The sequence below is a fragment of the Tribolium castaneum genome, chromosome 5, assembly GCF_031307605.1.
Source record: "Tribolium castaneum strain GA2 chromosome 5, icTriCast1.1, whole genome shotgun sequence".
NCBI lineage: Eukaryota > Metazoa > Arthropoda > Insecta > Coleoptera > Tenebrionidae > Tribolium > Tribolium castaneum.
The window spans coordinates 7,579,831-7,603,492 of record NC_087398.1 but is presented as its reverse complement, the minus strand read 5'-3'; the positions used below and the strand labels follow the sequence as shown (position 1 = coordinate 7,603,492).

At 34.7% G+C, this 23,662-nt stretch overlaps 2 protein-coding genes across 4 annotated transcripts in view; both read left to right on the top strand.

Annotated features, from left to right (window-relative positions):
• The first annotated feature begins 3 nt into the window (after positions 1-3).
• On the top strand, positions 4-11,513 carry LOC100142172 (uncharacterized protein). Of its 2 annotated transcripts, XM_001813393.4 has the most exons (6): positions 4-138; positions 195-399; positions 7,749-8,202; positions 8,536-8,646; positions 10,744-10,950; positions 11,003-11,513. In XM_001813393.4, the coding sequence occupies exons 2-6, from the start codon at positions 244-246 to the stop codon at positions 11,080-11,082; spliced, it is 1,008 nt and encodes a 335-aa protein (XP_001813445.1). In that variant the 5' UTR covers positions 4-138; positions 195-243; the 3' UTR covers positions 11,083-11,513. The 2 variants fall into 2 exon arrangements, with proteins under 2 accessions (XP_001813445.1, XP_008193621.1); XM_008195399.3 differs by lacking the exons at positions 4-138; positions 11,003-11,513 and adding an exon at positions 8,772-8,847 and having other exon boundaries at positions 145-399; positions 10,744-10,883.
• Positions 11,514-13,416: 1,903 nt separating this feature from the next.
• Positions 13,417-23,662, top strand: part of tai (taiman) — a 68,437-nt gene continuing 58,191 nt past the window's right edge. Inside the window, exon 1 of one of the 2 annotated variants that reach the window (XM_008195401.3) lies at positions 13,417-13,600. In XM_008195401.3, coding sequence (XP_008193623.1) covers positions 13,536-13,600 — 65 coding nt within the window. In that variant the 5' untranslated portion in view covers positions 13,417-13,535. Of the gene's footprint in view, positions 13,601-14,254; positions 14,542-23,662 lie in introns of those variants that run through there. The other variant, XM_015980427.2, reaches the window with a different exon arrangement.

Genomic DNA, 23,662 nt, shown 5'->3' with positions numbered 1-23,662 from the left:
CCGACTCGATAAACACCCGAGCGTGGAATTCCGAAATTGTTTGGACCGGAGTTTTTCCGGGCGTAAAATCGCAAATTCCCGGAGAAGTGCATCGAGGAGCGCATATCGCTCCTAACCACAGCCACTCCAAGCTCGAAGGTATTCCCCACAGCTTAGTCTCTTTCCGTTCGCTGCTCACGATACATCACTCACAGGCTCGCCAGTCGCGCATTCACATTTTGAACGTTTGTGGATTTGTGTGCGATGTTGGTGGAAACCGACGCCGATTCCGGGCCCCCGGAGCGGCCCGCCGGAGTCCTGGACTCCCCCATTCTGGCGCGAGTCGAAAGGGTGCTGCTCCGGCACGAGGAGGGCCTGGAAAGGGACAGGAGGTACTTCCCAAGGCCCGAGTACACGCAGGTAAGGCATTCACTTTCAAAATTTGGACGAGGTGATTGACTGCCCGCCGAGCTTGAATCTCTTAAAAACTCATCAAGGAATTAATGAACAAAAAAGAAAACGGGTAATTTCGCTTTGGAGGTTTATTAATTTTTAATGAACAGGCATAATTGCTAGTGAGGAAAATTAAGCACTGATTTGTTAAACCATTTAGACAAAGTTTCGCTGATTGGCGATCATTGCGAAAATAGATTTTACTGGTTGCTTGTTTGTAATTTAAAAAGTTTAATCAAGATTTTATGCAAGTGGAACATTCAATGTCATCCAATAATAGAAATAGCAACATTAGAAAATATGATAGCATGCTTGAGGACACTACTAAATGCTGGCTTCTGATTTAGAGATTTCTATTCGTGTTCAGTGGAACAGTTTACTACATCTGATCTAAATTAGTTTTTAACACAAAGTTATAGCAATTTTTATGTTTATTTTTACAATTTTCTGAAAATCACTTCGGCCTGCCTCTTAGCACAGAATCACCAGAACCCTTTCAGCAACCAAGAAATGGTATGGTAGTCTTGATAATTACTTGCTAATGGATTTCGTTAAAATAAGTTGCTTTTCTTAAAAATGTTTCTAAAAAAAACAAATAACGTCCATTAAGTACATACATTGCCACACATCTTGTACGCAAGCAAAAATTCACTTTTTCTGTTCGGAATATTGTCCCAAATTTAAAATCTACAAACTGTGATTTTAAAATTGGACAAAATGTCTGGAGGACTTGATGCAGATTTAAGCAACCGGAGCTAGAGAGTGGCTCTAAAAACGGTTTTTACTATTATAATTAGCACAATTATTTAAGACAAAGTTGTTTCTAAGGGTGAATGCCTTTGATTTCTCCAAAAAAATCGTGCCTAAATTGGTACTTGCATATTCGATCCGATAAAACGTGGGAATTTAGATAGCAGCCGAATTTTTAATGGTGACAGCAATAAAATGGCACGCAAATGTGTTACTTTTGACAGTTTTCACATGCGAGATAAGTTGAAGCGATTGTAAATGGAAAATGTCAATAAAACACTACTCACGTCTGCAAAAAATTTGGCCGTTCTATTCCCGTCTGGTTGAATTATTTATGTACTACATTTGGTAGGCTTGATAAACTTTAAACGTGAGTAAATAGTTGGATTGAGAATCTTGCTAATTTTTGTAATAATTGCTCGGACGTCAATTGATTCTATTTACGATTGGTGGTCAAATAAGGAAGGTCAAGCTATTTCAGGCGATAAAAATTTATGCACTGATAATAGTTAAAAACTAATAACTTTATAATAAATAGATTCCACTATGGAATGTGGTTTAGTGTGCGAAAAATATCAACGCACATATGGCACAACATCGTAAAAAATGGATCATATGGAGCAACTTTCCAAGTAGTCATATTTATTTTTACTAACTTTGGTAAATAATTGGGCAAACAAACCAGCAACTTTTGATAGATAACAGGTGAGTAACGAAATAAATATTCGTTACTCACTGCAATTCAAATTAATGGTAATAAATTAATTCAAGTAATCAAATTTTCATTAGCGTTTCAACCCTAGTCAAGAATAAACTTTTGAATAGAATAATAGATGATTTCGAACCGTATGACAGCGGGTTTTTGCATATTTAAACTAATTTAAAATTCTATAAGCAATTGTACTTGTTTTTCAGTTTTTATATCAAGCACAATGCAGGAGTTTAAAACCCATTCTGAATGCGAATAGTGGACTTTTATTAATAAAAAAGAACTATCACATTAGCAACGGGTCATTCGCTGGGTAACCCTTTAGTGTGTCCTTATTACCCTCAAACAATAGGAAGCGAGTGCATTGCCCAAACACAGAGAAATCCGCTGCAATTACACGGATTGTTATTTCTCACTTTCTTACACAAATTCGTGTTGTTGCGTATGAAAAAACCGGAGAAAGCATGTACAATAATTGTAACGCGTAACTGGGTTTCGCTTAATATTCCCGGCAAGTGCAATAAACACGCCCTGCAGTTGTTAATTTGTTTAAAACTGCCCAACCTATAATGCGAGTCGGAAAAAATTTAAATATTTGTTTGTTGAGTGAGGGGGTAATTTGCATTGTCAGTCGAGAGTGACATTAATATTTCAGAAGCCATTAGAAGCGAACGCCCATTTTCCACCCCCGTCATTCAAGAACGAATGTATTGTTTTGTAGCACAAGTGGAAACTTGAAATATACACTTGCTGATAACATTTAGACACCAGGATTCGGGGGTTGTACGCACAAATAATTCCTCATCAGAATTAATTGAATTTGGAAGATTTCACTATAAATTTCAATTATTTCCCGGGCCATGGATTATCCCGGGAATTAACTAAACTCACAAATGGACAAAATAATCCCAAACTAAGCGATTTAGAAAAACAGGGGTAAGAAATTTGCTCCGTGCCCACCTTGGAATTTATCTCAAAGATTAGACAACGCAAGAAAATTTTAAATGACGCAGATTTACAATTACAAGTGGAAATGGGTTGGTTGGGAATATCAGTAGTGGTTTTAATCAAGTAAAACAAATATTTAAAGCGATAACGGCGGGATATAGAACGTAGAAGTAATAAGTGCGACATTTTTTTAGTCTGATCACTTTCGAACGAACCAATTTCTATTTTCAATCGACAGTTTTGGCGAACAACAGTAGATGACTATAAATGGGAATGCAAGTCATGGATAACGATGGAATAAAAGCTGTATAGAAGTCGAGGTAGCGAATTTCTCTTCTTTGGTATGAATTCATAATGAGCTCGACAATAATTACAAGCAGAAATGCGTTATGCGTTTTTTCGACTTAAAAAGAGAATCTGTTAATCCCGCTTTAATTAATGTTTTTGGGTTATCGGTATTTAATCGGAATTGGAGAATTATCTTGCGATAATTGCGAAAATGCAGTTTTCTACTGTAGTACAAGTGTTTCTTAGCGGGAGACAATAAATAAGCTATTTCAAACGAACAAAGATTTAGATAAAATTAAGCACGTGTGAAACGATAAGTCAGATCATTGGTTGTTTTTTGTTATCGCATTTTGAAAAATTCTTGAGGTCGACCGGAAGTGTTATTTTTGAGCCACAGACTTGATAGCGTTTCAACATATTCCGACATTGCAACTTTCTATAACTGCCGACTTCATTAAATGTGGTTACAATTACTTGAAATAATTATTTTTTATTAGTAAGCATTATAGTCTTCAGTTAAATTGGACTGGGATTAATTAATAAACAATCCTTTATCGGGCAAAGACCAGCCATCAACTACCAGTGTACTCTCACTCAGTGTTTGTTGTACTTTTACAATGATTTTATCGTTTTTATAATTGTAAAACAATATAAATATTGATAAAGAAAACATAAATATTTTTCTGCCTGGTCAGTAGTGTTAACACGCCACTTGTTAAAAACGCTGGTGCTGAAAATGACCTCAATAGAGTGATACACTTTAGTCACAATTATCAGTCATTAAAACGGGGAAATGTTAGCCACAATTTGCGTAAGTAATTAAGCAATTACTTGCACAGACTACATTTTTACAAATTGTTAAATATTGTTCGCAAATCCTGCTCTGAGCAAGCGTTTTGGCGATGATTCATCGGCGTTTTAACACCAATCAACTCATTTAACACTATGATCTTCCGTCATTATTAAAATTAGTGTAGACGTTGACCCACCCGCAGAATTTCAGATGACTAGACAACAATAACGCGACAAAATCATTACTTTCTTCATTTTGCATCTTCCCAACCGTTTATTTGCATATTTTGCGATTCATTTCAATTGCAGACAATGCATATTTAACTTGGCCGATCATCGATCCGGTGTCATGAATGACAATGACGCCCGGAGTTAATTAAATATCTCTTCGTTAAGAAAAAGCCTGATCGGATTACGCAACAACACAGATGACAAAAAGGTTAACAGTGAAATTTTTCTAATGGGATGATGTGTTACGAAACTGATTCACACATGTTCCTGATTTTTTTCTTATCTCGTAAAGTGAGATAACACTAATCTCGAGAGATCTCGAGTCAACAAAATTTTTCGAGGCTGCAGGCTCGAGACATCGTAAAAATTGGGTACACAGGACTATTACTAAATTTTGGACACGTTGTGCTCTTCAGCCTCCGAATGCCTGCCTGCGTGCGCTGTTTGCAAAGGCGCGACATCGTCATTTAATGTTAAATAAATTAAAACTGTAATTAACAAATCTTAGTCACAATATAATAACTTTCAGGTTTCGCAATTTTTTTCTTTGAGTATTATCATACTTCCGCACAGTTATTATTTACGACAGTCAATAAACGAAAAATTTAATTTGTTTACGTAATTTTTATACCCACTTTGACTCGGTTGGAATACATTATTTTTTCTAATTTTGAAAAGTTGTTAAATGATGTTTACATTCTGTTTAAAGTTTCGTATATCAAAGCGGAGAAGTTGCAAACAGAAAAAACTTTTTCTACTTGCATTTTAATTTCTGTTTAAATATTTACTTTGCTTTTATTCCTTGTGACAAATTTTTTTGGAAATCACTTTGGGTTTGTAATGATTTAATGAAACTTTGTGTCTCTGTGCAACATTGTCGTTGCCATCGAGGTCGGGAAAGTAATTATTTACCACTATTTTAATAAATACTTGTGTGGATTTTAATTGCAAAGAGTGGATTCAAAATTAAGAGGAATTTAATGGTTTAAGCTACACTTTGCGATCCCGTTTAATAAATAAAGTATTGATTACTCGTAATTATATAATTAACTTACTTGACATTTAAATTATTTATTGGAAAGAGCTGTAATTTACTAATGTTGCAATAAAAATATTTCTGGAGCCATTACACGATATAGTGCTCACCTAATTACGATTATTATGTCTATTTTTCATCATTTTAATCTACTGGTTCGTTGTGAGGTCTATTATTCCAGCTTCATTTGATTCCATTGTGGAAGCAAGTTTTCCCAATTTTAATGCGGCCTTGCAGGATTTCCAAAATCCTGCTTTAATCCGCGTTAGAACAATTCGACATATCAAGTAGCTAAACGGAAGGATGTGTTTCGAAATTTAATCGCGGAACCACGGACATGAGTAACTTGAACCACCGAAAGATTTACGATTAAAAAACTGCTCATTACTTAATAGCACCATTAAGTGATTCACGTCAATTAGTGGGACTCGCATTTTAATTACTTATTAAACATACAAAGGAATTGTCGAAATTGCTCCTGTCTCGTGCACGCAATTCTCGACTCAAATTGATAAGGCACTTTTTGAGTGGATATTTGGTCATTGCCTTGACCGTCTTGCGACACCCATGCTAATTGCCGTAAGATGCAGAATGTGTCATCCTGCGGCGGAAGGACGACGCTCGGGTTGAATAACAATGAAGACAACCTGTTATTGGAGCCCATTTAAAAAAATTGCAGCGATTTCCTGCCGATTTGCAAATGGAAATTGCTGATAACGCCTACGCAAGAGTCTAGCATTGTCTATGGTAACTTCTAACGCCTCCACAATTCTCACTATGAGTGTGTAAATGATGACACATTGCTCACCCAGTGACAACTAAATTTAAAGACTTGAGAAAACTTTTCTATGAGTAATTTTTATTTTGCGAAAATTAGTGGCATCATTTTCATCCGCTTACGGTCGATAAATGTCGACAGATTTATAAAATCTATCGCCTTATATAACGCCAGGAAGTCGCTTTTTATTAAAAAGAGTCGTGAGTAATGGCTACCGGAATGCCGTATTATTTTATTCCAATTTTGTCCAAGTATTTATCTCAACTTTTCAAATTCTGCGGTCGTTGCTCTAGCCTCACAATACGTTTCCAAAAAAACTAAAAATACGAACATCCAGACGATAAGTACAAGCTATTGCTTTTAGAGATTTATTAAAACAGTTCGAAATGTGAAGAATGCAGACTGCACTCATATAAATCCAGCAATAAGTTGCCTGTTTTGTTCAGACTCATTTTCTTAGCGAATTTAGTTCCACAACATTGCCTTGCATTTGGAAATGGACTCCAATTTTTCTCCCTTGCACCGTATGCTACAGTTTACACAATTTTCTATTTTCTACCTGTTTAAAAAATGGTAACAAAAATGATAAACAATAATAAACAGAATGCCGCTTGTTGCCTTATCACGAGTGATAATGACGGAGGAAGGAAGTTCTGGCTTCTGACTTACACGTTTTTATCTATTTTTAAAAGTGCTGTTGTTAATAATTGTTGTGGCGTTGCTAGTTTAATTGCCAACGAAGAGATAACAGCGCCTACAAAGGAAAGCGCAAGAATGCATGCTGGAGGGTCACATTTACATAACCTTTAGATTTGGAGGACTAGAATTTATTACAATAAACCCAAGACATAGTTGTAGCTGACAAATAAAAACCTGCTATCATAAATGCATTTCTCCAAGCACTCAGCCAGTGCAACAACTCAGACTAGATTTTCAACAATGTCGCTGCATTTTAATAATGTAATGATCTGATTATTCATAATTTCTTGAGAACTTTTCTCGTTCTGTATCAAAGAATTTTCACGGAAGTTCAACATCGATCTTTTAAAGTTTATATTTTTAAAAGCAAACGTAGATGTGCGAGCTCAGACGTTTGCAGGATTCGGATCCTTCATAAGTTAAGCAGGTATCTAAACTTTATTTGAAGTCCCTGCTTTATGTATTTATATTCGATTCGCATTAAGCAGAAAGCCGGAGCAATACAAAATTTATAGACCGTTCAGACTCCCCAATAAATAATGTATAAAATGTAAAAACTTGGTAAACGGCCGCATATTTGCCCACAACAATATAATATCTCTTATCGACGAGCCGACAAGAAAGTCTTCCGATCAGCATAATGGTGATAAATTGTGACAATTTTCTGAATAATCTCCAGTCTTGCGAGCAGTTGCACAAGTTATTTGTGCAATTAGCAGGATGCTGCCATAAAAGTGCGCATTTTTTCCATAAATGTCGCCGTTTCTAATTTATATCAAAGATTTCAACCTGCGGCAAACCGGATGCAAATCGGTCGAACGTCTTCCGGGACAACGACCGCAGGCATTTTTATCACGCGCCGCAAGATAACTACTTTTGGTATGTAAAATCCAATCGAATTCAGCGAATGCCATATCGGCGTAATTCGGTTTATTAATGTTTTCCCCAAACCGTATACATGGCAAGGAATTGCGAGTGGAGTACATTGTAGTTCCCAGGGGCGCCCTAAGTGCGGCGCCTGGGGACGGCTATTTAATAAATAACCCACACCACCTCAAATATTCATCTTGGAATTATTCTTGCAGTCTCTTCTTTCTTCGAGCTTCGGAAAGGAGTCGACTGCCACGGTCAAGCGGGGGCTGCTGTGGCAGCAGCGCAAGAAACTCTTCAGCCGCTGGAAGGAGCGCTACTTCATCTTAACGCGCGATTATTTGTACTGTTTTCAAAGAGCTTCCGGAGCTGATAGGATATCGGAAATGGGGCAGTTTCTCTTCAAAGTCAAGCTGGTTGACATTGAACGAGTCGAATGGGAAAACAAGAAGACGTATAGCATCGTGGCTTTGGTGCTGGGAAGGGACGGGAAAATTTTCCTGAGGACGCCTGACGGATTAGAAGACTGGTTTGAGCTGATTGAAGAGTGCATGCTGATGAGCAAGGAGAGGCGGAAAGCACTGAGACACTCACACGATGGAAAACCGAGAGATAATAACAACATCACAGGGTCGTTGGGAGAATGGATGCTTCCTCATCACAAACTACGTAAGATTTTATCTTAATTTGTTACACTACTGAGCACAAGAGCGGTGCATGCAACAAATCACAAATCAAGAAAAACACAACTAACGTTACTCCGCGTTAGATTTTCTTATTTACATCCACTTGAAACTGTGTTATTCAGGGAATTTGATGAATTTAGTACGACGGAGTAATTTTGTAATAATTACATAATTATTTAGCAATGTCTGGTGACGAAATTTACGATCGTCTGGCCAGTTAGGAATTAATTAATTACTTTGTGATAAAGATGATTAAAATATTTGGACAATTCTTGAACTAAAAATTATTAAAAATGTAAAATTTCGATTTCTGCAGCTTTGAGGCAATTACCCACTGACAGCGTAAGACAGGACGTGATAAGAAGACGGGAGTGGACTCCTAGTGAAAAGGATTGGGAGCATCCTACCCTCGATAACAGACTGTCTCGTAAGTATTTTCATTCCGTATCGCTTTTAATATCACACTGCATCCATTACTTTAATTTTAAATTATCACGACTTTCCTATTAACATTCTTCTTGCTTCTAACAACACAGCTTCTGTTTTTATTAGGCAGTAACTATGCGTCCAAAATTTACAAACCAAAGCGCTGGAGATACCACCCGTTTTCTTTTCGAAAAAGAAGAAAGTAAGTAGCTTTAATTTAGTAAAATCGTGTCGTTGCTCGTACTTTCAGTATCTCATCCAGTCGCTTTTGTGCCCGATTTGTGCTTATCTCATCCATTTTTGCTAAACTACTAATTAAGTCACACAAAATAAAAGTACAACTTGTACTTTATTGTCCGACTGCTCTACTTCTTGACTTCTTTTGATCCTCCGATTTTCAAAGTCATTCAATGTGCTCCGAATGTAATTGCGCTAGATTACAGATATTCATTGCACCAACAAAACTTCAACTAGATTTCGCGGTTGGTCAGCCGATTTCTTTTTATTATACTCGAGGTTGATAACAATCGACTTTCTTTTACTTGTAATATTCAGTGTTATATAAAAATAATTGCCACGAACCTCTGGTTTATTTTATACAATAAAAACTACAAGTTTTTGATCCAATTTATTGTTACGACTTTTTGAATTGAATAAATCTGAAGTGCATTACTTTATTTCTGTTCAGGATCGTGTGAAAGCAATTAGGACCTTGTCACAGCGCGTAAAATAAAGGTCATACTTTCCCTTGCTAGGCTTGCATTTTATGTGTGGAGCATGATGTAATTACTATAACTGCTTCAAGTATAACAGGTGTTTCAGTTATGGCTAAATTTATGGTGATTTAAGGTATTTTGCGCGTAAATGTTACACTTTTTTCGATTTGCAAATTCTTTACGCTCTGGGAATAATTACTGTTGATTTAATTATAGTGCTGAGATTGGTAAAATGATAAGTGGTACCTGTTCTTATAGCTAGTTATAACAGATCTCCACGAGGCTTTGGAGAGATAAAAAGGCTTAAATTATGCGTTTGCCTAGAACGCTTGCACATAACTGTTAACTTTGCAGTTTCTTTTCCTGAAATTATCATCCAAACGTTATAAAGCTGAACCATAATCTACACACCGTAGGTACATAAATGTTAACAACGGTTTCATACGCTAACAAAAAACGCCGGAGAATAAATGAATCAAATTGAATTATGCTTGCCAGATGTGCTTCTTCTATTAAACTAATTGAACATTATCGGTAAATAACTTTCAGGAGGTTGTAAATTTATGTCGACGTGAACGCCTCATTGTCGCGAATTTAATTACTACAAGAGAAATTAATACATACATTAATTGTTTGTAATAACAGAGTGAGTAAATGTTTATTCGTCAATTCTGGTTGCAGCAACTTTTAATGCTGTGTACTTAGTTTTGAACAAAATGCTTCTATGTTCAAGTAAGAATAAATTTGAAGGTGAAACTGATTTGTAACTTTATGACTCATTAACTAGTGAGGCGATTAGGTGAAGAGAAGAATAAGTAATCAGCATAAAATGAATTTTACACCAGATGAGTTTGCAAAAGAACGTTTCCTCAAGTTATTGGAAACCAATGACGATGTAAACATGATAAACAATATTTATGCATTTATTTTTTATTTACCTAGCAGGTTTTGAACGAATTTGTTTCGAATTAAGAATTAAAAGGGCATAAAAAACGAAAAATGTATTTTAATTTTTAATAGTAGGTACTTATTACTCCGTATTTGTATCACATTTTTTTCTAAATTTATCATATTTAGTTATTGAGCAGACAGATTCACGAACTTGTCTATATTTGCAAATGCCATATGGTGTGAGAATAATATGCAGAAAACGAACTAAATGCCATTTGCACACTAAATGCGATTTATTCATGGGAAAGTGTCGTTTGTCATAGACGTATCTCTTGCTGTGTGTGCTTAATAAGTGATTTCAAAACGTCGTTTATTTGGTCAAACAATTATTAATTGCCTGCAACAATGTAAACATTGTCTTTTGAAACAATGCACTTTTCACAAATTCACAAATAAACGTGTTTGATTAAAATGTAAATTCCTTTTTGCAGTTTTAACTGACATCGACATTAACACCTACGACGATAGCACCCTGGAAGCCCCGTCAATAACTTCTTATCGAATGAATCAGGATGTTCTGTGCATCCAACCTCCGTCCCTTAGAGGCATGGGCTCTTTTCGTTCAACTAGAGAGACTTCGAATTTCTCGAAACGGAATGTTCCTAATATCCAAGACATACCATTTATAAAATTTAGAGGTAAATTTGGGTACAATTGCTTCATCAAGGATGTTAAATTCGTCTATTTCAGAACGTTCGTATAGCGACATTCAAAGAGAGGATCGAAGAGTGTGGCGAGGTTTGCCCAATGATAACCGCAAGTTACATTAGTCATTCAAGGGTGTTACGCTAGTCATTTTCAAGTCTTTGGCATCGAAATTGCCATTACGTTATAATGAATATTACACAATGTCTTGATCATAGTAATAACTCACACAACTATTTAGGTTTTTGACATTATAGATATTAGTCATACGTATATGGAACAGTTATCGAAATATTTAATTTTTGTGTACCATTTGTCTTGTAACGTTTGATTTAATCTGTTTAAGCATATAGTCGTTAATTATATTGTTTTGCAAACCAAAGAATGCTTCGTTTGTTTATGATATGAGCTGTTTATAGTATTTATTGTTAACTTTTCGTATTTAGACACGCCTAGAGACAATCGTGAGATATATTGTTTAGAGTTAGATGTTACATTTTTCAAAGGATAATTGTATAATTGTTTGAAATAAATTTTGAAAGCCGATTCGATTAAATCAACCTTTTATTTTTTACATACAAAATAAACCTAACAACATTAACAAAACAAAATTGTTGTTACCTTAGATTTGATTTAAATAAAACAAAAAATATGTCAATAATTTTTTATACGAGTAAATAATGCATCAAATTTTCCTTTTACGGCAGCTTCTATTTATTCCCTCTATGCATAGTGATATTTCTACCGTAATTCTGGTTAAATGTTGTAGAAGCAAACTGTAAAATTAAAACAATTAATTGCATAAATTTAACTTTATTTTTCAATCTAACGTAACCTATCAGAATTAATATTTTATTTTTTTCTGTGAGAGGTTTTACTGTTTTCACCTTCCTCGCTTTCTTTTTTATTTTTTATGTATATTCCAAATATAATAAATTAATTAAAATATTTTTTATTAATTGGTGTTGATGATAACACATATTATTTATTATTATGTATAATTAATTATTATTCGTGTTAAATACCAATTTCCAAAAAAACTAATTACATAAGTAAGTATTAAACAGATTTAAATCGGTCTAAAGTCAACAAGTTGAACATTTTCTTGAATCCTTAGTTTTTTTAGAAACATGTGAAAAACACGTTATCTATCTGTAGTAAAATAACTACATTAATGTTACTCGATATATTTATGAATTAGGGGTGGCTTTATTGTTAAAATCCAGTAACATTTGCTTTTTTTTTTTAAATTTTTAGGCAAAAAGATATTTATCCCAGAACCGGGACTATTTAAAAATTCTCAAACCGTCCATGTGCCACTATGTCTTTTTTTCTTTAAAAAAAAATTAACGTACTGATAAACTACCATAAACCACACAGTGGCTCTCAACAGGTGGGTTAATAATTTTTTTTTTGGAAAAATGATATTAGGGTTTTTAACTCATCTGATTATGACAAATTCACATACGTACAAAATATGGCCAAGCCATTTCCTAACACCCTGTATAAAATTCATTGAAAATAAAGGTAATATTTTGCACGTTTTTTTTCTACTAGAGTATTGATCGCTACATCCGAAGTTACAGTGTTAATGACAGTGATGGCAAATCACTGACACTGACATCCGAATAAATGAGATTTCTAGACGAGATTACAAACAAAAATTATTTTTTTACATAACTATGTTATGTGTTTGGCCCACAACTGTATGTACAGAATGTTTCAGACAATCTTACGAGATGTGCGCCTGTAACATGCAGTCAATAACAAATAATTATTCCAATAACTATTCCAAAAAGGTCTTCTAGTTTGTATAGCCCTTGAAAAAATTGCAACGTGATTAAGCTTAATCCACATAACTACATAAGAATCCACTACCTTAATTGGTGGAATAACTGGAATAGATAATAACTGATAATATTTTTTTCAGAAAGAAAGTATTATTGAAACAATGATCATTAGTGTCAGGGGTTTCCAAAAATAAAATAATTGATTATTTTTTATCTAGTGTCTTGTGACTTTTGTATATTTGGTATAGGCCAATTAAATAACGTCAAACATGTAATTTTACATTTCTTGATTGTTTAAAAGGTGATAAATGTTAATGTTTCACCAAAATTGTGAAAAATATATCATGTGATGAAAATTTTATGTATCTGATTGGCGCTGAATTTCTGAGTAATAAATCTAATAACAAAATCAAACAAGCTTGCACATGTATTATGTATTTAACTCAATGAAGCAATTTCACTTCCAAACAAAACGTTAGTCTGCATGCAAATATTCCGATGAAATGGATAGTGACGCGTTGCTGGTTGCCTAGCAACATTGTTGTCAAGCACAGGAGCGCATGGAGATTAGGGTGTCTCAGGCAACACGATTCCCTTTGCAATTCTTTATCAATACGAAAATCGCAATTTTACCATGTAAAAATCAAATCGCAGAGGCGTTATTCAACGATTTAACAAAACTCTAGTGTGTTTTTTAACATAATATGGTAATGGTTTTTAGTGACAATGTCGGTTTTTTGAGAAAAAACAAATTTTATCGTCATGTATGAATTTTTTATGCCATCGGAATGGACACCTTCAGTTCGAACTACCTTTATTATGGGGAAAATGACGACAACAGAACGGAACAAAGGTGAGTCCAATTTATTAATTACGACAATTTGAGTGTAAAAAATTTTGATGATTTTTGTGACGGAATTTAAATTTGCGCCCTCTCGGGTTAGTGACACTTGAATAAACTGTGTTCGTGGAACTAAATTGTAAATTTAAACATTTTAAAAGGTTTTTAATGAGACTGATAGCCAACATATCAATTATCAACCGAGTAAACATTACGTCGGCGTAATGATTTAAGACAACGTTTGGCTGAAGCTACAAGTTTACCTAATTCAATAAAATTATGTCAGTGCCCGTTTTTTGGATTTTAAAAAAAGCACAATTTGAAAAATTTGATTTGAATGGGGTTCAGTAAAGTGGCGCCGCCGCTGGTCACTTGCCCAAGCTGCCACAGCTCGCTTGATGTTTGCTTTCGAGTTGGATAGAGAGCTCTACTTTGAAAATGCATTATAGAAGTTACATCCCGCAATGAAATAATTGTGGCACTTACTGGACGCACTTGGGATTCCGTTTCAGTTTCACTCGTTTTAAAATAAAATTTGGGAATGAATTCAAGCTGACAGGTGCATGTCAATGTTTTGTCCATAACCTTGAACGCGGCCAATCAGGGCCCGCGCCGCGTTCCTTCGACCAATCAGATTTGTCGTAGAGCCAGGGTCAACAAATCCTTGTGAAATAGCCGAGTTTTGTGTCAGCCATGTTGAAAACAACCTTTTCTTCGACGTGTGCTATTTTTTGGTATTTTCACGTGTTTATGTGCAATAAAGGCGAATAACAGTTGTCCAGGTGTTGTGTTTCGGTTTTCGGTCAGTTATTTGTGCAGTGCGAAGATCCCGATGGGACTTTTTCACGGCGGTTTACGGTGTTTTCATGTAACGAGACCTTGAATAGTGTTTGGCTTCCAAGCAAACTTTTCATAGTTTTGGATACGGCTCAGTATGATTTTTTACGAAACAGGTAAAGTAGTCCCTTGCGCCTTGCTGTCCTGGCGATTTCCGCCAGCAAATTGCCGAAATAGGGCTATTTCGAGCACAGTGCTGGCTGGAAAGGTTAGGTTAGGTGTTTGTGGGTTCTAGGTAAATATGCATGCACAGTGAAATTGCTTTTTTTATCGGAACGCTCTTTTCGGGTCCAGCAAACGGTGCTGGTCGCATATCGGGGTTGAGAGTGTCTCATATTTGTTTATTGATTGATGATAGAACACATTTTTATTCCCACCCTTGTGTTTTTGCTCTTGTCAGATTTCATCGAGACAATAGGAAAGATAAGACGAAGGGAGAAACAGATACTTCGCGTTACGTACGTCTATTAAGGATAGTAATTAGTGAACTATAAAATGTCAGTCGAGCCACGTTTTATTCCGATGCCAATTACGTCTGAGGTGACATCAAATTTGGCGCTGCTAAATACCGGGTGGTTGTAAAAATCTTACACAATGACATTTTACTCTCGTTTGACTTTGACAATACAGACGTCAAGTTGTCGAAAATTTATGATTTGATGATTAAAAGATAAACGACAAACATTTTAGGTATATTTGTCATGTTATCAATAAAGTATAGATTTGTGTTTTTTGACTAATTGAGAAGTAATAAATTGATATCTTCAACTACTAGTTCTAAAAATAAGTGAACAGAAGTGACAAAATGACACTGGAGCATATATCCGTCAGTTTTGATTACAAATTTGGTTGTAAATGTAATTATTTGTAAACATTTTTTCACAGTGGTGTATAAATCACTTCACTTATCTACAAAAAAGTGGTTAAGTGTCTAAATCATTGTGACAGCTGCCATTTTATTCTTTCATTTAAAGCTTTTTACACCAAATATGTATTAACAACTAAAAATTAAAATTAAATTAATAATTAATCAGCCAAAATATGCTTGCATTATTACTTTTATTATTATATATCTTGATTTATGAGATACGTATCAATTTACATCATTCATGTAATTGTATCTATTGCACAAAAATACAAGATATGTACTGAATATTGGTAATGTTACGGCTAATGTGTAGACTTGGTTAGTTTACAAACTAGCCGGATAGTTTGTAAACTATGGGTTGGCTAATATGAAAACCAAACGTTCTGGTAACAGAATAACTGATGCTTTGGTTAGTTTACAAACTAACCAACTCGCTGGCTAATTTAGTAAATAATTTTGCAATTGAAATACAGAGCAGCCGCAAAATTGATAACCTCTCCACTGAGAAACCGTTAAGAAAAAGTCAAACATCAAACTTAGATTTTTTATTTATTGTATGTATGTTTTCTACGGAAAAAAATGATTTGTGTGAAACTATAAATCATATTGTTTTTTTGTTTATGTTTTGCATCATTTTAAGCTAATTCTGAGTGAATAGGATTGCCGTTTAAAATTTTTAAACCGCTACTACATACACTTGCTTTAGTAAGTCAAAAATAAACTAAGTTTAAAAGGCAAAATCGAGTAAAAAGTAGAATAAAATTCTATATTTCTATATTCATTTCTATATTCATCAAGTCCAAGTAGCCAGAAGGTTCGTTGGTTGGTTAATAAACTAGTTAAAACATCCGATTTTTTAGTTTATAAACCTGACCACTGACCCGACCCGATAATTAAATATAAAAATACTTTATTTATTAAATTAGCCAGCTAGTTGGTTAATTTGTAAACTAGCCAAAGCGTTGGTTATTTAGTGTTCTGAGAAGGTTTGATTTTAATAATAGCCAAATCGCTTTAGATAGTTTATAAACTGTCCATCTATTTTGTCTTTCAAGTAAATTACAAAAATTATTTTAGTTGAAACTGCGCTTTCTATTAAAATAGCCAACGGTTTGGATTGTTTACAAACTAACAAGCTAATATAGTACAAACTAGCCAAACAGTAATAAATAATTTTCAGTAATTTATTTCAAATGAACTCGAAATTGGTCAAAGTGCTAAATTTGTGTTCAGTCTTGGTTTCAAATTCAGGCTAAGATGATGGATCTTTTCATAGATCGACATTTTTTGTCATATCCACCTAGTCAATCTCACATAGAATTGGATTGGAAGAGAGTACAGTAAAATCTGTTCGCATTATAATTCGTAAAAACTCTCAGCTATTATGCTATTATGTATTTTACTTAGGACTTACTGACATGAAAATTATCAGTTGTTTACACTTCATTTTGTTGTAAACTTATGTAATTTTGTAACTCACGCTATTTTAACTTGTGAAATTTACGATATCTGTTACTATAATAAGAATAAGTAAATTGGCTCGTTTGGGAATTTTTTCCCAGGTTTTCATCAGGATTCAGGTTTAGTTTACGTTTTTCTAATTATTGTGATGTGTCAATTTGTATAACTGTGTCAGTCGTCGATCTAAAACTGGTTTTGAGTTGTATCAGTTGGTAACATTTTCGTAATTGTAGTAAATTATATTTGATATCTAGTAAAGATTTTATTAGAGAGAAAGGTGACTGAAGAATATTGTGTATCTTCATTTTTTTCAGTTACATTAAGCTGTTTCATGAATCACGCTAACAGTAAAAATGAAATTGTTTTGACTGGTTTTGTAAATACGTGTCTAACTGATGAGACGGCCAAGTATTGTCAACAAAAGACTTTATATTACATTTCCACCGCTTCTGTTTACAAATTGTACAATATATTTTTGCCTTCATGGTGAAAAAACAATTTAGGTGTAATGTTTTATTGAATACTCTGAAACGTTACAAAACTTATAAATTGCTAGTCTTTTGACATGAAATTTTCTGTAGTTAATTTATAAAATTTTTAGTTTTTTCCACGTTACGGTAACTACATTCAAATTTAATAATCACGATGTTGCCTGAACAGGAAGCGCTGTTTTCAATGTTAACTTTTTTCTCATCACTTGAGTAATATTGATTTGCTTCGTTATTTTCTTGTTAACTTTTCGATCCATTTTATTAAATTTTTGAACAAATACTACTTAAAACTACTGTTGTCGTGTGACGATCAGTTCTTTAAACATGGTTATGAAAATCTGACTTGGCGCCGGTGTGCAAATTGAAGAAAAGGAAAGTTGTATTATTTATTAAATTATGCAGGGAGGGTATGAAGAAAGTGTACGTACACCATCGAAGGAGTTCCCTTTAATTATGCAACATTAAGTGAGGAGGCAACTTTTTCTGGTGGCATATAATATGTATCATGATGTTTAGTTATTTAAGTAAATGTTGTACCTCTGTAATCTCGAATTTATTGCGCGACTTTCTCAGCCCGCAGCGATTGTAAAGATGTGTGTCTAAAAGCTTCTTAATTTTCTTTTAAAAGAGTATTAAATGTTTGCCAACAAAAGCAAACATTGTGTTACTTTATAATTTTGTCGTGGATTTTATAAGCTAGAAGAGGTAAAAGTAATGGAAAATAATGCATGTAAGAATTGGAATACAATGGAATTGTCTTGTCCTTACATTTTCGACGTAATCAAAATGGAAAAATCGCGAATTTACATCTGGGAGTGTAGCTACGTCCAGTTTTTCATTTGCCAATTTTAGGGCCTACCTACATTTAATTTTACGCATATCACGTCACAACAAAAGCGCCAAAATAAAAATTATGCAAACATTTTTCCCGCTTCAGGCTCTACCATTATTTAAGGCATATTTTCATTACTTGACTAATAAAAATATTTGTACGTGTTTAACGAATTTTTATCGTTGTTTTTATGTTATGACCTAGTCCTTTGGTAAATATTTACGTATGTGTGTACGCAAATTATCTGCTAAATTGGAGATTTTAATTACACATTCAGGTGTATTTTGTTTGGCAAATGCCGAATGCCGAAAAAGTTAAAAACTGTTTATTCGTTTACGTTTTTTGCTTGATTATAACATGCAGCATCACACACTACAAATTATCTGGTTTTAATTTCCTGACATGCAAAACCTTCATACACTCAACGGGATACATCTAGAAAGCGTCGGGCAGATTTATTGTCGATTTTTTCGTACAGCGAATTTTATTTTTAAATGTGGCATTCTCGACAGCACAAAATTCTTTTGTTCGGAACGAAATATTCAAATTAAAGCATTAAGTTACAAGATAAGCAATATTAAAATGCTTCTACGTTGTTTGTTGTCGGAGATTTATTCGATTCTCCCTTGAGCTGATTTTGAGAGATAAGAAATTAGTTTCGCGGCGATTTTTTCCCTAAATAATGGTGGCAATAAGAATGTGGTAATGAAATCGAAAACGGTAATAACAGCCGGCTATAAAAAAGTAAAAGCAGCGTTTTGCCCACGCATTTCCATTTACCAATAAGGCATGTAACATCATCTTCATGTGCGTCTGACGCCCATATCTGTCTCGCTTAATCTCGGCAATAGAACAGGTGAATTTCTCCACGGTTGAATAATTTTATCAATGACTGGAGCTTCCCGGGGCCATTATTCATCTGACTGAGATCCCGTTTGAGGATGGCCAAGAGGAGTAGGTCGTCGCGACGCCACGAGCCGGCTTTTTACGACGGCCCTAACCTATCCCATGGTCTATTGTGTCTGACGTTTGATGAGGCCATCACACTCGATTTATGACCCCCCATAACGACATGAACAATTTTAATTGCATTTTTCATTGGTTTCACCATTAATCCGGCGTGAACTCTCCTGTTTGTTGTTTTATTTGTTGTTGGACTCTGGCGGTTATTTTCAGAACGAACAGATGTATCAAATTAGCAATGTATTTGAAGGCCGCAACGATTTTAAACCAAGAATCCATTTACTCGTGTTCGGAGAAAATGCATTTGAAATTGTATAGTGGCCACAGATCGATAACATCAACACATTGTATCGAAAGGAAAACAATATTTTGTTCCTCGTGTAAGGTTTCTTGTGTTTTGTCAAATATGCTTCGAATCCAGTCGGGGAAGTGTTATCCATTTCGTTGTTGTTGGTTGGATCACTTGTATGAAGTTGGTGGTGAATTTGTGGTTTTCCCCGTCATTACATCGCCATGGAGATCGGTCCCTAACAACCGCCAACTTTTACTCTTCGAATAAGCTCTAAATTGCTTGTGCCATTTGCAAGCAATAAGAAAATTAAAAATGTCACTCGGGGAGTTTGAGAGACGTCAGATGTTGAATATTAGGACGAGGACGATCCTTGTAACTTTTATTAGCGGGTAGTTTTTTCATGAGATGACCAAAACCACTCCAACAAAGGAGAATAATTGGCTTGGTTGTGTCATTTACAAAAAAACTGATTGCAGCAATTACATCATCTTTCGAAATAAACCCATTACCTGTAATAAGCGATCTGTTAAGTATATTTTGGAAGAAACACTCATTTAAGGTTACAATGCAAATTTAATAAAAGGCTGGTATTCAACGTTTTAGTCACGATTGAAATCCATGCCACAATGTTAATGTGGAAGATTATGATCGAGTCTCGACCAAAGAATGGATCGATTTTTTTCGATAGGATCTCATTTGCAGATACACATAACGGTATGCGGATTGAACATTAGATGGATAATTTGATTTGATTTTGTTTCACATCGCACGTCAATTAACTGTATGGAAGTTGCGTAACTAATATTTCTCGTTTTTGTGTGTTTGTCTGTGTTGCAATGCACCTTTCTAATGTTTGTCGCCCAATTTTGACTGGCTTCTGGTTTTTCCACTGACATCACGAAAACTGTTATTATTTCAAACTGGGAGGAACGTGTGCATTGTACCGTTGTAAAGTTTTCAAAAACTAGTGGAACTTGTATTGAAATTCTCAAATTGCAAAAATGGCTGCTTGAGACAATAATTTATTGGTGGTAGGATAATAAACAACAGTGTTTTGCATATTAATTCGATTAGGGTACATAAATACATAATTATGCTGTTTTTCTTCAAATAATTGCGTTTTAGTCGTAGAATTGGGTTTTCTCAAAGGAAATAATACACAAACTTTGTATATTTTTACTATTCAACAACAGCATAATGTTTTTCTGCTTGTATACGTGAGCGTTATTTAACTCCGGGCCATTTTTTGTATACAATTAAGGGATAAATCGTCAAAAAATATTTGGTGTGAGGGCATATTAGTTTATTTACTTTAAATCTTTAAAAATGTTACCTAAAACGCCTGTGAAACATATTTTTTGCAGTTTTGAGAATGTTTTTCTGAACTCAATAAAGCACTGACCACATTTTAAAACACTTTCTCCCCTACAGCTCGAGTAGAAGAATGTATTCTTCAATTAAGTTTCAAAAATGTTACTTGTAACGGCTGCAAAACGCTGAAAAAAGTGACTGAAATTGGACGCGTTTTAGTCCTCATCATTTTTTTGAGCAACCTATTTATGATACATTATTGATGAAATAAGTTTTATCCGGTAAGCGATAGCTGCAGGACTATCCTACTGCGGATCTTAGACTATTGTTTTCAAAAAGAGTGTGCTTTTCTCAAGAATAGTTATTCAAGAAAACTATGCATAATTCAATAATTCGCTCTTGATTGAGTCAATTGTCTTATAAAATACGAAGAAATACGTTAATAAAATAAAAACTGACGCGGGCCGCAAAAATAATAAAGTTAATTTGGAGCTTTGATCATTTCGGTGTTTCAATTGAGCCATGAAATTGTCAATATTTGAAATGGGGGTAAATGCTGAAAAATCGCTTTTAGGGTCGATTTGCGAGTACGAGTTGCTTTGCGGGTTATAAATAAAAAAAATCGTTGACCTGGCCACAAATGGCAAGTTTTAGTGTCCCTATTGCATATCTTAATAAATTTTGTTTACTTAATCCTCAATATATGCCTCTTTTGTTTGCTAATGGTTTTATTATGTACATGTTTGTAATTTTTCATTGGCTGAAGCGTCAATTTTGTCAAAGTAGCCGAAGACCTCATAGAATATTTATCTGTTCTTTCACGTAACTAGTTCATTATATCGTCGAAAATGCGATATGAAGGGCGTCATATTACTTCAATGTTAACCGACCGGTGCCGGAAGTCATATTATATATGACTGGTCGTGTTGCACGTGCCATATTGCGTGCTGTACGACGGGCTGCTGGACGTCCGGCGTCCGCTATCCTGCAGTGGTTCCGAATCGGCCTTGTTCGGTCCTTCACCGGTTGTTACCCCGTATTTGACGTCGCCGTTTCCAACACAGCGTTTGCCAGTCGCATCGAGCCTCTAATTCTTGAGCTAATTTGGATTACGACGTTTCACTCGATAAACACGAAGGGGATGGAGGATTAGAACGGTTTAATGAAAACACAAGAGTTCCAACAGGACTCGGTTTCTCCTCCCATTCGAACTGCTCAGGTTAAACGAGGATTCTAAAGGGTAATTGATTGTTAATGATGAGGAGCACGACTAAGGTCTCAAGAAGGTTGTTAGTGGCACGTGGTGAATTGATCAACCCAAAGCGGTGCTGCATTCAAATATGGATTTGAAAACTACGGAAATGGGTTATGCGGGATTATTTCCTTTCATGATGTGTTTTAAGAGAAATTTGAATGATTTATATGTGTTTCGCGTCGAGTAGTTGGCATGGGGAGTCCATCAAAATCAACTAGAGACGTAACTAGTTTACTATTATGACGTTGGTGGATAACGGACCAACTGATTTTATGGTGTAGTTGTCTTGTGCTAGCAGTAAATAAATGTCTGACTGGATTTGTAACATTTTAACAGCTCATTATGTCGCATTAAGATATTTCAATCCTGTTACGATTGCTTTTGCTGAGGACACTTCGATATAACATCGAAATTTGTTCGCTTAATTACATTAGCACGGATAATTAAAAGTGAATACAAAAAGGATGTGGCCACTTTTATGTCTTTGGAAATTGTTGTATGCCTTGAAGTGCAAAAACAAGTACCTAAAATTTTAATTTTAAAATCGAAAATTATCTTATTCGGTCCGTAAAACCTAAAGCATAGTCAATTAATTAGTCACAAAATCGAAAATTGTGGTTAAACGCAAAGTTTCATTCACATTTGTCGGTTGAGGAATAAAAAAACGTGTTCTGTAATGTATCAATGTCGTTCCTAGAGATTTTTAAGTCTTTTTCGTTATTACGGAACCATCTGACTGGCAATTATCACCATATGTTTTTTAACATTATGAACGTTTCCGAGCATTTGCACAGTCTGCCGTAATTACGTTCAGAAAGAGCTTTATCTACTCTCATAAGGGGTTAATCCTTTAAAATGATGGAGCACACATGTTTGGAAAAATTAGCTTTGCAGTCCTCTGTCAACTTTTGACATCAATTTGTGCACATTTTTTATCGTACACGTTTACAAATCCGAAGTTTACTTAAATACCTCTGTTTGCTTTCTCGGATGGTTTCTAACCATCAACACCAAATATTGAAAATGACTAGCGGCGGTTAGGATTCGTTTAAGTTATGGATAATGTCTTGAAACTTCTTGTAGTACCTTTACAACGAAAGATAGGTCAAATTGATTGAAGAGCCCCTTGAGCGGTTTTATTTTAATAGTCGATTACTCGGTAGCTTTAACTACAAAATGCTCGAGATATAAATTGTGGAGCTGATGGAGAGCTAGATTGGGAACAAACCTATCAAATTACCACATCGAGGAACGATGTCTATTATTACATAGTTATAAAGATTAATTGTTTCCATAGAATAAGGGTCATTTTTATGGAAGACTAACAGTTAGGTAGTTCACTTTTGAAATTCTTTATCGATTGTTTAACGTTTTATTTTTAAATTCATGAATATGAGTACTTTTCCTTTCATCGCAATGCAGCGCTTCTGTTAGCCTAGGCGTAATTATGCTGTTTACAATCTGGACGTTTCAAGTGCATCATTTCAGAAATTCGCATGGTTTCGGTTTTTCTTCATATGTAAACCAATGTCCGTTTTCTTTTGATGTTTATGCCAAGAGGCACCTGTGGGCGATGCAGTTGAATGCACTTGCTAAGTGATATTTTAAAATATAATTTCTAATATTACACTTGTTGGGAATTTATTCTCATCCTTTAAACATCTACGTGAGTAACTGTTGTTTTGATGTCTTTTGTCACACTTTAATTTATTGAAACGTTATTAAATGAAGGTTGCAGATTGTAAACTTTATGACAAATAAATT